The following is a 15555-nucleotide window of genomic DNA, read 5'->3' as shown; positions in this document are numbered from 1 at the left end:
CGGGATAATCACTCAATCTCTTGATTTGGTGAGCCCGAGGCACCTAATTGCAAGCCAAAGCTTTGTGCTAGTGCTGATTTTTGTGCTCAGCTGAGAAATTACAGCAACATGTCTTCATACAGTGAGATGGAATCAAGCAGTGATGATGCCTCTCAGTATGGACATTCTCATGGGAATGAAGGAAATGCGATGCCTAATCTTGAATAAGGGTCTCATGATGGACAACAAGCTGAAAATGTTGCTGTTGGGCAAGATACAGGGCCTTCAAGCCGTCATGAGATAGGTGACCAGCAAAGTGAAGAGGAATTTGATGACCAATTCAAGAATCGAATGAGGACAGCAGCAAATCTCTTTGCTGAATTGGCAAAGGATCCTCAGTTCACCTGATTTTTGAATGCTCCGAAGAAGAACAGCAAGGGCAAGAAAAAGAAGTCAACTTCTACACCTTCGCGACAGCAAGGTGCACCGAAGGTAGTGCCAAATCCTTCACTTGAAGCTCCTAAAGAGGCCAATGAAGCTAAACAGTTGGTACCTATGGGGCAAGAAATGCAAATGCAAGGCCATTATGGAAGTGCCAATCCAATGGATTTTGGACAGCCGGGCATGCATACTATGATGGGGCAGCTAGGATACTTTGGTGGTAGTACGATTTTTCATGCAATGGTTGGCCAAGGGCCGCATACAAGAATGCATGGCACAAATCCCTATGGTATGCAGCAGCCAATGCATGGTGTGCAAGGCCCATTGTATTCAGGTATGGCTGGAAATGTGCAAAACCCTATGTATGGTAGCATTGGCTTGATGCCTGGGACACAAAGTGGAATGTTTGGCAATGCATCTGCACCCCCGAATGCTTTGGGGCTCAAGGAATGACTGCTGGTCATCCAAATGCTTTATTTGGGCTTGGTCGTGACGTAAATACAACAAATGCACCCTTTTTGCAACAGCCAATGTATGACAACTTGACTCCCAAAGGGGAAGCAAAGGACTATGATAAGGGTGGAAAAGCAGTGAAGTTTGAGTCCTTCAGTGGTGCACAAGATAGGCTGAAAGCTTTGACCTTCATTCAGAAGTTTGATGCAGCCTATTCAGGAGGAAACTTCATCGAATCCTCTAAGATTCGAAAGGCAACCACTTTCTTGAAGGGGAATGCATTGCAGTGGTGGTCCACCCTCTTGATGCAAGGTAGAGCACCGTCAACAGGGTACAATTCAAGCAAATGTTTGCATCAAATTGGTTGACTAGTACCTTTGAGATGGACATCATGAGAGCTTGGAACAAGCTTGATGCAAAGGAATGCAAGAATTTAGAGCAATACAATAAGAAGTTTTGGGATGCATTGCTGCCCGTCACTTCTTATCGTGCCGTACCCCTTCATGAGCAAGTGAAAAAATATATATGTGGGCTACCCAAAAAAATCAGGGATTTTTGCATAAAATCCACCGTGTCTAGCATGTCTCAGCTCATAGAGACTGCTGCTACAGTCGATGCTTTACTGCGTGGAAAGGATTCGAGCTTCCAAGAGAGCGGGGAGAAGCCGAATAAAAAGTTGTTTAAGACTGAGAAAAGGGGCATATCTGAAAACCAACCTGAAAAGAGGCCAAAACAGCTAAGAAAGGGCTCGAAAATATTGGCACGACGTAGGGAATTGATGGCCGCAAATAAATGTTTTATTTGTGAACAAGAGGGTCATATTGCAAAGAATTGTCCCAATAGGCAGCAAGCTGCAAAATCAGAAAATCAGGGAGATCCTAAGGGTAAAAGGCCCAAAACATCAATGGGATTGATGCCCGATGTTGTTAGTGATCAGCCCAATGATGATGCTACTAAGTTGTGTAGAGCATGGGGCAAAATTAGAGATCAGCATACATTGATCTTCTTTGATAATGGTGCACGAGCCAACTTCATCTCTACTGACATGGCAGCCCGTCTAGGCATCAAAGAGGATGAGATGGAAGCCATGGGGGAAGTTGGAATGGCATGTAAGGGTCATGCAAAACCTGTCACACCACTCATTGGAAAGCTTCGGTTGCACATATAAGGATATGTGGACAGCGAAGAGTTTTACATTGCTCCACTTGAGGGTTGTGATGTGTTGCTTAGTATGCCATGGTGCCACCATATGCATGCAGTGATTGATTCATATGCAAAAGAGATTACTATTCAACATAAGGGAAAGACACTCACACTTGATGTAAAGTTGAAAGGGGAATCTGTCCCTGTTGTATCTACAACTGCTATTTCTAAAGTAATGAAAAATCATCTTTCAGCGTATTTAGTTTTTGCCAAGGATAAAGATGATAGTGAGAATGTTGGAAATATGTCTAAATTAGAGAAGGATCACATGTCATTTCTGAAAATGTATGCTGATTGCTTCTCTCAGTCACTTCCAGGGCAGCTACCACCTGAAAGACCCGAAGATCATGGCATAGACCTTATCCGTGGAAGTAGCCCTCCTAATAAGCCACCCTATAGAGTCAGTGCAGCCCAACAAGAGGAGATTATGAGTCAAGTAAATGAGCTGTTAGAAAAAGGGCTGATTCAGCCTAGCTCATCTCCTTTCTGTTCTCCGGTGCTTTTGGTGCAAAAAAAGAATGGTTCATGGCGTATATGCATTGACTATCGTGCTCTGAACAAGATCACGATAAAGAACCACTTTCCGATCCCTCGGATTGATGATGTTATGGATAGATTGCAAGGGGTAGCAATATTCAGCTGTATAGATTTGAAAAGTGTGTATCATCAGATACGCATTAGACTGGAGGATGTGCCTAAGACAGCTTTCAGGACATCTTTTGGGTTATATGAATTTCTTGTCATGCCTTTTGGACTTGCGAATGCTCCTGCCACTTTTAATCGGATGATGGATCGCATCTTTCAGCCACATAGAGCATTTGTGGGTACTTTCTTTGATGACATGATTGTCTATTCAAAGAATGAGACGGAGCATAGAAAGCACTTGGACATTGTTTTCAATGAGCTGTGTAAGCATAGGTTGGTTATCAACGACAAGAAGAGTGAATTCTTTTTGCATGAAATCCACTTCTTGGGACATATTGTATCTGCTGATGGTATTCGTATGGACCCTGCTAAGGTTGAAGCAATACGTTCATGGCCAACTTTGAAGAATGTTCATGAGATCCGCAGCTTCTTGGGTTTATGTTCTTACTATAGGAAGTATCTCCACGGGTTTGCTGAAATTGCATCTCCATTGCATGCTTTGCAAAAGAAAGATGTGCCATTTAGATGGATAGTAGTGGAAATTTCAGCATTTGAAAAGTTGAAGAAAAAGATGACTTCAGATCCTGTGCTTGTGTTGCCTGATCTAAGAAAGTCATTTGTTGTTCAGTGTGATGCATGTGGTAACAGCATTGGGGCTGTCCTTATGCAAGATGGCCAAGTTGTGGCTTATGAGAGCCGAATTCTCCACGATGCGGAGAGGAATTTACAGGTTTATGAGAAAGAGCTCTTGGCTGTAATTCATGCACTGTCTACGTGGAAACATTATTTGCTGGGGGTTGATTTTACAGTGCAGACAGACCATCAGACTTTGAGGTACTTTCTGACGCAAACAAAGTTTTCAAAGAAGCATATGAGATGGGCAAATTTTCTCTCTATGTTTCATTTTTAGATTGTACACATTGACGGTAAAAAGAATGTTGTGGTTTATGCATTGTCACGTAAGCCATAAATTTCAGCCGTCACTATGGTTTATCACACTGAGTTGGATGCCATGAAAGAGCAATGTGCTGCTGATTCGGACTTTGCTAATGTTTATGATCAGCTTTGCAATGGCCAAAAGGCATGAGCATTTTATGCTAAGAGATGGATTTTTGTTGATGCATGGACTATTGTGTGTCACAAAGCAGTTGAGGCCTAGAGTGATCATTGAAAGTCATGCTCCTTCATATGTAGGACACAGAGGTATTGATGCCACAGTCAAGGCAGTGGAGCATTTCTTTTATTGGCCAACTTTGAGGTATGATGTAGAACAGTATGTTAGGGCATGCATCATATGTCAGAAGGTAAAGCATGATAGGCAAAAGATGCCAGGCTTGTTGCAGCCCTTGCCTATCCAGATAGGCCTTGGCAGAGCATTGCTATGGACTTTATCTTTAAGCTTCCTAGGACACCTACAAGGAATGATGGGATATGGACTATTATTTGCAGGTCTAGCAAACAAACCCATTTCATTCCGGTGAGGATGAAGATAAAGGCTGATCATATGGCATGATTATTTATGCAACACATTCTCAAGTATCATGGTATGCCTAAGTCGATCACATCAGTGATCGAAACCCTCAGATGACCAGTCTATTTTGGAAGGAGTTGTTTAAGAATATGGGTACCACGCTGAAATTCTCATCATCCTTCCATCCGCAAATAGATGGTCAATCTGAGGAAGCAAATTCCACAGTATTGGATCTTTTGAGGTGCTATGTTTCAGACCACAAGACACAGTGGGAGCAGTATTTGCCATTGGTTGAGTTTGCATACAATAATACGGTGCATAGTTCCACTGGCAAGGCTCCATTTGAGGTGGTTGAGGGTGGCAAGAAGGTTCCATCTATTTTGCACACTAAGGATAAGATCTTTGAGGCTGACCGCTTTATGGAAAGCTTGGATGCAGCCTATGCAAAGATCAAGTATGTACTTCAGAGATCACAAGACAAGCAAAAGCAAGCAGCCGATCGCCATAGATGTGCTTTGTAGTTTGCAAAGGGCGATTATGTATTGCTGCGTTTCGAAAAGACAAGGCTGAAAAAGATGAAGGGAAGAGAGAGGTTGTATCCAAAGTTAAGCATGAGATACTATGGGCCCTTTCGAGTGTTGGAAAAGATCAGCGATGTTGCATATCGGCTGAAATTACCTCCACATTGGCGGATACACAATGTCTTTCATGTCAGTTTGTTGAGACCTTTTCGTGGTGATGTGCCAGAAGATGTATCTGTTGAAATTCAGCCAGAGGTTGACGAACTAGATGAGATCTTGGTACCCGAGCAGATTTTGGCACATAAGGAAAGGAAGGTCAGAGGTAAAGTTTCCAGAAGATATTTGGTGAAGTTTCAAAACTATTCACCAATGGATGCAAAATGGATGGAAGAGGATGACTTGGCAGACCATCCTCAGTTGTTGCAACTTTATCTCAATGCCTTTCAGTTAGGGCCGACTTTGGATCGGGCTTACTCAGGTTCAGCAAAGCGGGGGTCCGGATGCCTGATGCTCAAGGGGAAGGTAGCACTTCCACTCCACCGGTTTCGGACAGCTCTCGTATGTAGTGGATCTCAGATGTATTCAGCATGCATCCAAGGTACTGTGCTGACAGTATGTCTACCATGAGGTTACTACTCGATGTACTAGTCACTGTGAGATACATGTATATGAGTATGGTTGTCACTGTGGCTCTGAGACTACTTATGCATGAGTTTTTGGACGAGTTTGGCATGAGTTATTGCCTCAGTTTTGAGATCAATTTCTGATTAGTGTCAGCTCAGTTTTTGATCAGTTTGAGATCCCTTTATGATCACTTTGGGATCAGTTTTGCATCAGTTTCTGATCAGTTTTTTTTTTACCATCAGCTTGTGATCAGTTTCGAGTCACATTTGCAGCCGTTTGTGATCAGTTCTCATATCAGTCCATGATCAGTTTATGATCAGGTCATGCTCAATTTTTAATGGTTTACAGCTGATTCCATGGACAGCCGCATGTAAACGAATGTCATTGACAGTTTATGCTGAGAATATGCTTTACTGTGGTTTTGAAGTCAGAACGGTTGAGAAACATGAGTTATGGATGCATCCAATGGTTTCTAGCAACAGTTTTGGACTGTTTTCCAGTTTTCTATTATGTTTTGCTGGCTGGAAATTTTCAGTAAGGTTTGCGCATATGCAACGGTTCGACAATAGTGGCCAATGTTGTAATGACTGTCATACCAAATTGAAATTCCAGTACAATATACTTTTCCTTTGGCCCAATGCAGTGCAATCGAGGACGATTGCAAGGTTTTCAAGGGGGAGGTCTGTCATGGGGACATGAAATTTTGAGATGCTTTAATCTTGCTAGTAACATTTGATTAAGTTATTAATCAAATGTGCAAGGTTGTTTAGCACATGTGATGCACATGGCAATTATTTCATGGGAACGGGCCAAGGACCCCGAGGATGCGGTGGGTGCTAAAGGCAAAAGTTGTGTTAAGTTATGCCAACTAGGTTTTGGTGGTCACTTGATGTCAGGTTGGACTTGCTCGGTGGGGGTCTTTAAAGCACTTTTGGGGCTTGCCGCTTAAAATCGTACTGATTGTTGCTACTGCCTTTGACGAAGTCTATTTTTCCCTTGAAATTCAGATTTTTTGGCCGTTTTTCAGCACTTCTTAAAGTCAAAAATCAACTGTCATTTCAACTAGCCTTAAGCTCTTCTCCTATCTTCTGTCTAGATCGTCATCTAAGGTTCACAGTGGAAGCACATGGGTGGACAGAGCCATCTTTGTATCAGTTGTTTAGAGCTAAAGAAAAATTTTTAATTCTCCTCTTATCTGTTGTGTACTCTCTATCTCTTTCTCAGATTCTGTTTGATGCGTCGTGTAATTTTTACATGGTATCAGAGCCTTTTTGGGTCTTGGCCTCCCAGGCACTACCATTCGACTATCTGATGTTCTATTTGAGGTCTAGAAATTTTTGGCAGTACATCTTGGAGTCCCCCACTATGTGCATCTCCCAGACTCTCATCTAGCATACCAAGAAATTATGAAAATCCCCCAACTATCGCTCGATGGGTCTTTAAAGCACTTTTGGGACTTGTCGCTTAAAATCGTACTGATTGCAGCGGTCAAAAGAGGTTGAAAACCACTCCAAGTTGCAAATGGCCTAGCCAATTTCATTATAGATGGGCATGTTTAATTTTGGGCAGGGTCAAAAGGGCTGAAATTAATTTTCAAAATTAATTAATTCTGAAAAATCAATTTAATGGCTGAAAATGCATTAGGAAGGCTGCCACTTGGCAAAACTTTCCCATGCTACTAGGGAGAAGGCTGTTGGAGGGTGGTGGAAGTGAAATTGCAGCCGTTCGGAGCTTGGTAGAGGGAGAGGAGGTGATCAAATTTGACTATGAGAGGCGACGATGACTGATCGCGCACCGCAACAGGACAGGGGGCAGCAGGATTTCTCTTCCACCTCAAGAGAGGCGGCGGTAGAAGAGGAGGGCTCGCCAGCCAAGCTACTGTTTTACCCCCCTTTTGAAGCTGTTGGTGCCATCAGATTTGTCATCAGAGCTACGAATCAAAAGATACATTTCAGCTGATTTTCTCTCTCTCTACAGCATTCTCTCATCTCCTCCAGTCTATGCTCAAGCATTCTCAGTAATTCTCAGCCATTGGTAGCAGAGTACAGCCAAATTTGGTGGACAGCAGAGAGTTTACTGCTGTAAACCCTAAATTACAGCAGTAATTAGAGTTTAGCAACCACCTTGGGACCCGTGCCATTAGTCAAAGGCATTGTACACTGAAATCAGCACCGGAAATTCGTGGGATTGTGAGGATTTCAGATGCCAGCCCATCTATTGTGAATTTGGGGCAGCATTTAACCAGTTGGGGTTCCATTAGAGCAAGTCCTGGGTGAAAATCAAGGGACAATTTGCCCGAATGCTTTGCTGATTATTGGAATAGCAAGGGACTTTTGAATCAGCCAAGGAGATCGTGAAATCTCGGCTTGTAATTTATCCATCAACAATTGAAATTAAAGAAATACCGAAAGGGGCGCCAATTTTGGGGCCAACAGGGTGTCCACTGTCCAAGTTTATGAAGGTAAGTGAGTATTTCAGTTTATGTTCATTTGCTAATTGCTGTAATTAAGTGCTTAATCAAGTTAAACCACCCTATCCGAGAAGGAAGGCTGGTTTCATATGACCCCTCTTTGCACTACGTGATGCTTACAGATGAGGGTGAGCCTCTTACATATAAAGAGGCCAAGTTATGGAAATTCAGCAATAAGTGGGAGCTAGCTATGCAAGAAGAGATTAAATCTTTGTATGCTAACGATACTTGGGATCTTATGGTATTGCCCAAAGGAAGAAAGCCTCTTCCAAACAAATGGGTTTACAAAGTAAAAATAGTTGATGGGAAACCCAAGTACAAGGCAAGACTGGTTGCCAAAGGGCATGCACAGAAGGAAGGGATTGACTTCCAAGAGGTCTTCTCACCTGTTGTGAAGATGACCACTTTACGTGTGCTTTTGGCTCTCACTGCTGTATTGGATTTAGAGCTGTACCAAATGGATGTGAAAACAACTTTTCTACATGGTGACATTGATGAGAAGATCTACATGAAACAGCTCGAGGGCTTTGTAGTTCCTGGAAAAGAGTAGTTGGTGTGTAAACAAAAACGCAGCTTGTATGGGCTGAAGCAAGCACCACGGCAGTGGTACAAAAAGTTTGACACTTTTATGCTCTCTCATGGGTTTACACACAGCCATACAGATCATTGTTTGTACATGAAAAAGGATACAAATGGCAACCCCATCATACTTGTTTTGTATATGGATGATATGTTGCTAGCTGGGAAAAGAAAGACTAGCTTGGATGCTTTCAAAGATCAGCTAAAATCAACTTTCTCCATGAAAGATTTGGGAATGCAGAACATATATTGGGCATAAGGATTTGCAAGGATAAAACACAGAAATTGTTGTTCTTATCTCAAGAGAAGTACATTGAAAAGGTACCGGACAGATTTAACATGGCTGAAGCTAAGCCTCTTGGGGTGCCCTAACCAGCTTGTGGCTCTCTTATGTATGCTATGGTCGCTACTCGTCCAAACATTGCTCATGCAATGGGAGTTGTCAGCAGGTTATGTCAAATCCTAGCAAACCACATTGGGAGGCTGTTAAGTGTATTCTTCGATATCTAAAGGGTACACAAAGAAAGTGTATTTACTATAGGCAAGGTGCACTTAGTCTGTAGGGTTATTGTGATGTAGACATGGCAAGTGACTTGGACACTCGCAAATCCACTAGTGGGTATGTCTTTACAATTGTTGGTGGGGCCATTTCTTGGTGCTCCAAATTGCAGAACATCGTAGCACTGAGTACTACTAAAGCTGAATACATATCAGCTACTACTGAAGCTTCTAAGGAAGCTATATGGTTGAGCAGACTTGCAGAGGATCTCAGTATGTATATGAGTACTCCAGTGTTAGGATGTGATAGCCAGAGTGTTATGTATCTACCTAAGAATGCCATGTATCATTCACACACAAAGCATATAGATGTGCAATATCACTTTATCAGACAGATTCTGGAAGATGGTCTAATCACATTGACCAAGATCAAAACACAGGACAACCCTGCAGATGTTCTCACTAAAAGTCTAAGCAAGGCTCGGCATGAGCATTACATACGACTAGTGGGAGTTGGTTAGAGGTTCACTTTGGACCTTTAAGTGGGAGGTTGTTAGGATGTAAAGGTCTTTTATTCACCTCCATGTATTGTACACGTGTATTATTATGTTGTACATGCGAATGCACCCTTACGTGCCCTAAGTATAAATACATTTTATTCTTTGTATACCAAGACATTGTTGATACACCCAAATCATATCGTACTCTCTCTCTATCACTCTCACTCACTTGCACTCTTCTCCTGCTGCAAATCTTCACGCTTTCCAATAGCCACACTTACAACATGATAATGAGGCTAGCACTTCAAGAGCTGCAAATTCTCATTTTGCTACTGATGATGATGATGCCCTCTAGATTTGGGCTTGATCCTTGCTGATGTTTCCTTTTGTATGTTGCTTTATGGCTGGTTACAACCTCATAGTCATTTGCCTATGTGATGTCAGATGTCATGATCTATTATCAGCAGTTACTTTTACTTTTTACATTCGTCCTTTAAAATTTGTTTTTTGTTTGGACTCTTGAGTTTTCATGTCGCATGAATCATGTCGGTGGACAGATACTCCTTTGTAATACATCAATCTGCAAAGTTTGTCCATATGATTTGTCATTTTTCATTTTCTCGTCTTGTGTTGATTATGCGACATGCTAATAAATACAATGAAAACTGATATTTTTAAAGCTTAAAATGTGTTTCTTTATGTATTCTAGTATAGTAAAGTCTAATATGATTAGCTCGATATATATATATATATATATATATATATATATATATATATATATAATGTGTCATCCCTCCCCGGCCCTCGGGTCCCCTTCCCTCGTCCCACGTTTCTATGTTGACACCGCACAAAGACCAACATCAGATCCTCCTCCTTTGGAATTGACACCTATTGTTAAGAGGGAGTTTCTACCCTTCATTGGTATTTACAAGTTTTAGTATTGTCTTTGGCAATGGCCTCCCTTTCCTATTGTACCTACCCTTTGCATTGCATGACCATCGTCATCTTTGTAAAAGGACACTTGGGCACGTGAATAATTTTTCCACGACAGACACTATCCAAGTGGTACCTTGTTGCATATGCATTCTCATTATGTAGCATCCCTCCTTGCATATCATTGTACAAAGCACCCTTGAGCACCTTGCTCATACTAGATCTTGAATTCGTCTCCACCGGCAGTTTTATCACCTACATACCTCTTCACCCCTTCACTTCATTGCTAACACTCTAGATGGGTGGTTGGTTAGTCTTTTATTTTGTGATGTTGGATTTGAGTAACGCTTTATTTTCCCCCTATGGGCACAGTTACTCCATCCCCCCCAAAAAAAAGTTCAAAGTAGTTTAACATCACTTTTGCAAGTCCTAGTAGGCCATTGGGCAGCAGACAAGCACCCTTTGTTTGATGCCTTGACCTCTCATAGATGGCCCTTTGGACTCCCAAGATAAGATAACCTTCACCTTTGTAGTCTTGGTAGGTTCTTGGACAGCCGATGTGCCCCCATCGACCAATACCTTGGCTGCTTTGTGGTGGTACATCTTGGGGTAAACGTAGGGTGAGAAATGCTTGCAGTATCTTTTTTATTCCAATTTTGGGCCTGAGAGGGGGTGTTAAGCTAGAAAAGGAGCATTTCTCATTAAACCTTAATTAGCTCATTAAAACAGACCCAAAACTCAAAATTTAACAAAGATTCTATGTCCCATAAGCCAACACCGAAACTTTGGGAGGCTCCATATCTATAAATAGGAGACCGCCCAGCCACTTGCTCCATCCATAGTTTTGCAGGTTACCCTAGTTCTTCCCAGCCTCCATCCATCAAGCATCTCATCCAATTGCTGCTCTAGTGATCCTTAGTTGGCACCCATCAATTTGGCGACTCCATAATCTATAGTAGGTCATTTTTGTGTTTTCAGCACTTGTCTCCATCAGCCTCTACTCCTATTGGTGATTACAGCACTCTAGATCCATCTTCGATGAACAATACACACGACACCTCCCTCGGTCCACTCCTATGAGAGCCACCGACTATTGGACAATTCTAGCCTTGAGCATTCTATATGCATTCATTCATTATTCAATACTGTTCATTCATCTATTTATTCGTTATTTAGTTCTCTTAACTGTTGAATTTTTATGTTTTTGCATTAGTGTTTCAGTTAGATTGTGTTTCAGTCATAGTCATACACTGTTTTCATTTACAAACCCTAGCATATCTCCACAAAGGCATCCCGAGCAATGGGTCTCTCTCCTACTCCAATCTCCGAAATGGCTCCGTCTAGTAAGCCTAGTATCTCCATCACTCCTCCAAACATGTGACTGGGTCAGGATCTAGGTACCATCTCCTACCACACTAAGCAACCACTATAATGCTCTAACAAGAACCACCTGAATACTCTCCCCAAGAAGAAAAGTAGCCATCATGCTGATGTAATGCACAGGATGTAACAAACCTGTTGCCTTTAAAAATTTCACCCTCTGTCTGGACACAGCCATGGTAATATGCTCCAAGAATTCTTAGAACAACCACCCACATAATGACCATTTAGCCATCAGACAAAAAACTCTTCTGAAGTCCTACTATGAAACCTTAAGCTTTGGCTGACCTGCTCCTGTTTGCAGATAACATCGTATCTTTCAACATAAGGACACTGATAGTCATTAAAGGTATTGCCAGATGTATTACACGATCCTTCCTTTTCTATCAGTACCTCTCAATTCAACAGATTACCTTGATCGGTTTATTCTCACAGCAATCTGAATTCAACAGATTATCTTGATGTGTTAATTTTCCCATGCAAAGGTCTGAACATTGATAATTCAGTCTTTACATGCACATAATGATTTTTCTGCCTCTAAATGAGACATAGTCTTACACCTCCTCGTGGCCATTTTCCGCAAACTTACTATAAACATGAAATGGTCAACTCGACACAAGAAACCCAGCATATTAATTTTAAGAATCTTTCCAGCAGTATGTGGTAATTCTCCCAAGCAATAACAAAGGAATATAACAAAACCACAAAATTTTTGCCATGAGGTTAAAAGAATCACATACCTAAATTCCACCTAAGACCAGATGTAGTAGTAGCAGAAGAAGGATTTCCCAATGGTACAAGACCACAATGAGGTCCCTCAATGGCAGGGTTAACATGAATTGTATGGGTGTAGCTTCTTGGGAGAAGATAAGTCATACTTTCATCACTTAGAAGAATTATTCTTATGCTTTGAAAAGCATACAGAACATTAAAATTTGCAAACTCATGATCCAGTCTTCCTCCCAAGGCACCAAGAACAAGAACCTTCATCTGTTTGCACAAAGACTTCTGGCATTAGCACATCCACATGCAGATATCTACACATACAATGGGTAGTTCAATCACCTGTCTAATTGAAAACTGAGAGGGACAGAAATGGTAGTTTGGATGCATTTTATTCATGGCAAAGTGCTGATATCTAGACATAAACTATTGCAAGATAGTTTTTGTCACAAAAACCTCCAAAACACTCGTAGACTACAATAAAATTAAGATGAATGACAGGAACAGAACTGTACTATTGATAAAATTCAGCATGAACAAGAGGAGCTGCTTTTCTTTTTGGTGTCCTGGTTTTACCTAAAGACAAAAACCAAGAACTACCTAGGAAGGACTTGGCCAACGTCCACATTTTGGTTGTCCTTATATAAAAGTTGCTTCGCCAATTTTTTTCTTGCTGTGTGAGTTATATTGGTCTTTTTTAAACCTTATGAGGGAAGATGCTAACACTATATCTCATCCTCACATACCAACACGCAAGAAAATTCTCATAGTTACCTTACAGCAAAATTCTCTAAGACAGACTTTGAGCTTCTCTATACTAACAACCACTTAAATTATGTACTTGTTCTCTCTTCAGTATAGTCTGATGTTTCACCAATCCTGTTCGCTACAAGCCTGCTGCTTGCACAGCCATGGCCTACCCAAAAGCATTGGGTACTAGATGTCTTCCATAGTTAAAACCGCCAAAGAGCCATCAAAGTACGCATTATCCACTTTGAAAACCAGAGTGCACATGGAGCTTTCAGCCATCTTCACTTGCAAAATGAATGGTTCATGTTTTCTTATACATGATATTGACTCCAAATCAACAATCCACTAGGACAACTTTCACTATTTACCCTGCTAGCTCATAAACTGGTATGAAACATTTAGGTCAATGATGGGAACCACTGAAATAACTTGTGTTGTATGAATTATTGCTTCATGAATCCATCATTAGGATCCTTTAATAGTCAAATTCTTTTAAGTTCTCACATTGACTAATGTCTAGGCTCCCTTGTTAGAGAAGCTATTAAATGAAGCCCAGAATGTTGGCTCAAGAGACTACAACTGACTCACCATAAGACCTAATTGAAGACTAGAATGTTGGCTCAAGAGACATAATTGGCTCACCATAAGACCTAATTTCTGAGTTTTAAGACCCTTCCAAAGGTCATATGTAGGTGTCAAGCTTGGAATTGAGGTCATATGTAATTTCTGACTTACATATGGTACTATGGTCATATGTAAGTCCCATTCAAAACCAACAAATAGTAAAAAAATCTACATTGAGCTTGCAATTGAGGCCGGATAAAAGTCCATAAAATAGATGAAATTCTCTTGCAAAATAGAATGCAATTCACTTAAACAAAAGGTTTTTAATTTTTCTTTATAGAGAAAAGTTATGTGGCAATTTTGGAAGAAGAGAAAGAGCAAAGATCAGACTGAAATCATGTGATTTGTAAGCTTGGGATAGATTCACACAATCCCAAATAAGCTAGGAAAATATGCTATATGTTGGAATCATTCATCTCACCCCTATTTTTATCCAAGGAAACTTTTGCTACAACACAGAGAGACAGAACTGAATCAAGATCAACCTGGAAACACATACAGAGAGCACATTTTAAAGGCTTTCATTTATCATTTGAGACTGTCAAGGCACATCAATTTTTCCTCCCATCTCTTTTTTCTCTGTTTCTCAACAATCCCTGAGCATGTTTCACGTCTGCAATATTGCTGCCTTTGAGCTTGCATTAAATTGCAAGCTTAAACCCTGTCTGCCTACACTACCTCGTCAAAATCACAATCTTGGGCAGGAGATTTCTCCCCTAGTATTTCATCTAGCACAAGTAGACCTTCACAAGCCAATATTAACCCTGCATTGTTCTGCTCAGGCGATGGTACAAGAATGATCCTTAATGTAGGCAGACTGCTTCTCACAAAGTCTTGTATTGCATGCTGCTAAAGTTCAGTGGATTTGCATGACATAGCAAGGACCTTCCCTTGCAAAGAGAGAAAAAGGATACTGTCTTGACCCCAATGCTTACAGCCAGCTGCTGCTCAAACATTGCACAACCGATCATTGTTTCTAATATTGAGCTTGGTTCAACCAGTGTTTCTAGTAGCCAGTTTGTCTAAAAATGCAATCTTACTAAATCCTCAGCAAAGAGAGAACAAGATTTATTCCATCACCAGAGTTGTGATTTAACAGCAAGCACCACTCCCATCGACTTCAGTTAGACTTTATAACAAAGCACAACGAAACACAATACTCAAGTACTTTCAAACTCACCAGTAGTCGGGCTTTACAAGGAAGCATGATGCTTCTGCACCTTCAAACTCACCAGTACTACATACAATGCAAGACTTGAGGGCATTGCGTGTGTCTCTGAGTGCTGCTTAGCTTGACACAGAACTGCCAAGAAACTAAACTACAGAAAGGCAAAACTAAGCAATGTTGAACTTCAGCATTAGGAAATAGTTCTATCCTGTAACCATAGTACCAGGGAGTTTCAAAAACGGGGGAACCGGAAACGGCAAAAAACGGAGTTTCAAAGTTTTGGCCAGTTTTGGAAACGAGGGGAGGAGTTTTGGATTTTAGCATTAAATCCATACATTCCCTTTTTCAAAAGATCAATCCCAAAACACATTTCAGAGTTTCAGAATCGTTTCTGAAATGGAGTTTCTGAAATAAGGGTCCAAAACGCCGTTTTGGGATACTATGCCGGTAACCTTCATCTTTATCTGAGTGCTTGTTCTCATACTTTGGAGTAGTGAGAAAGCCATTACCACCACATAAATTATGTAGACATGGCCTGTGACATCCAAAGTAATTATGCAGAGCACACTTCCAGCTGTAACTTTGATCAATGT

At 41.1% G+C, this 15555-nt stretch overlaps 1 protein-coding gene across 2 annotated transcripts in view; it reads right to left on the bottom strand.

The window, feature by feature from the left end:
* The window catches only part of LOC148011926 (thiamine pyrophosphokinase 1-like), a 106052-nt gene that overhangs the window by 15129 nt on the left and 75368 nt on the right, over positions 1 to 15555 (bottom strand). For both annotated transcript variants that reach the window (XM_087670947.1, XM_087670948.1), the window contains exon 6: positions 12438 to 12687. In XM_087670947.1, the coding sequence (XP_087527073.1) occupies positions 12438 to 12687 (250 nt within the window). The remainder of the gene's footprint in view (positions 1 to 12437; positions 12688 to 15555) is intronic.

This window comes from Lygodium microphyllum, chromosome 28 (assembly GCF_053477565.2).
Source record: "Lygodium microphyllum isolate KBCC chromosome 28, Lygodium_microphyllum_v1.1.10, whole genome shotgun sequence".
NCBI lineage: Eukaryota > Viridiplantae > Streptophyta > Polypodiopsida > Schizaeales > Lygodiaceae > Lygodium > Lygodium microphyllum.
The sequence above is the reverse complement of the archived record's forward strand: the minus strand, read 5'-3'. Positions and strand labels throughout refer to the sequence as shown.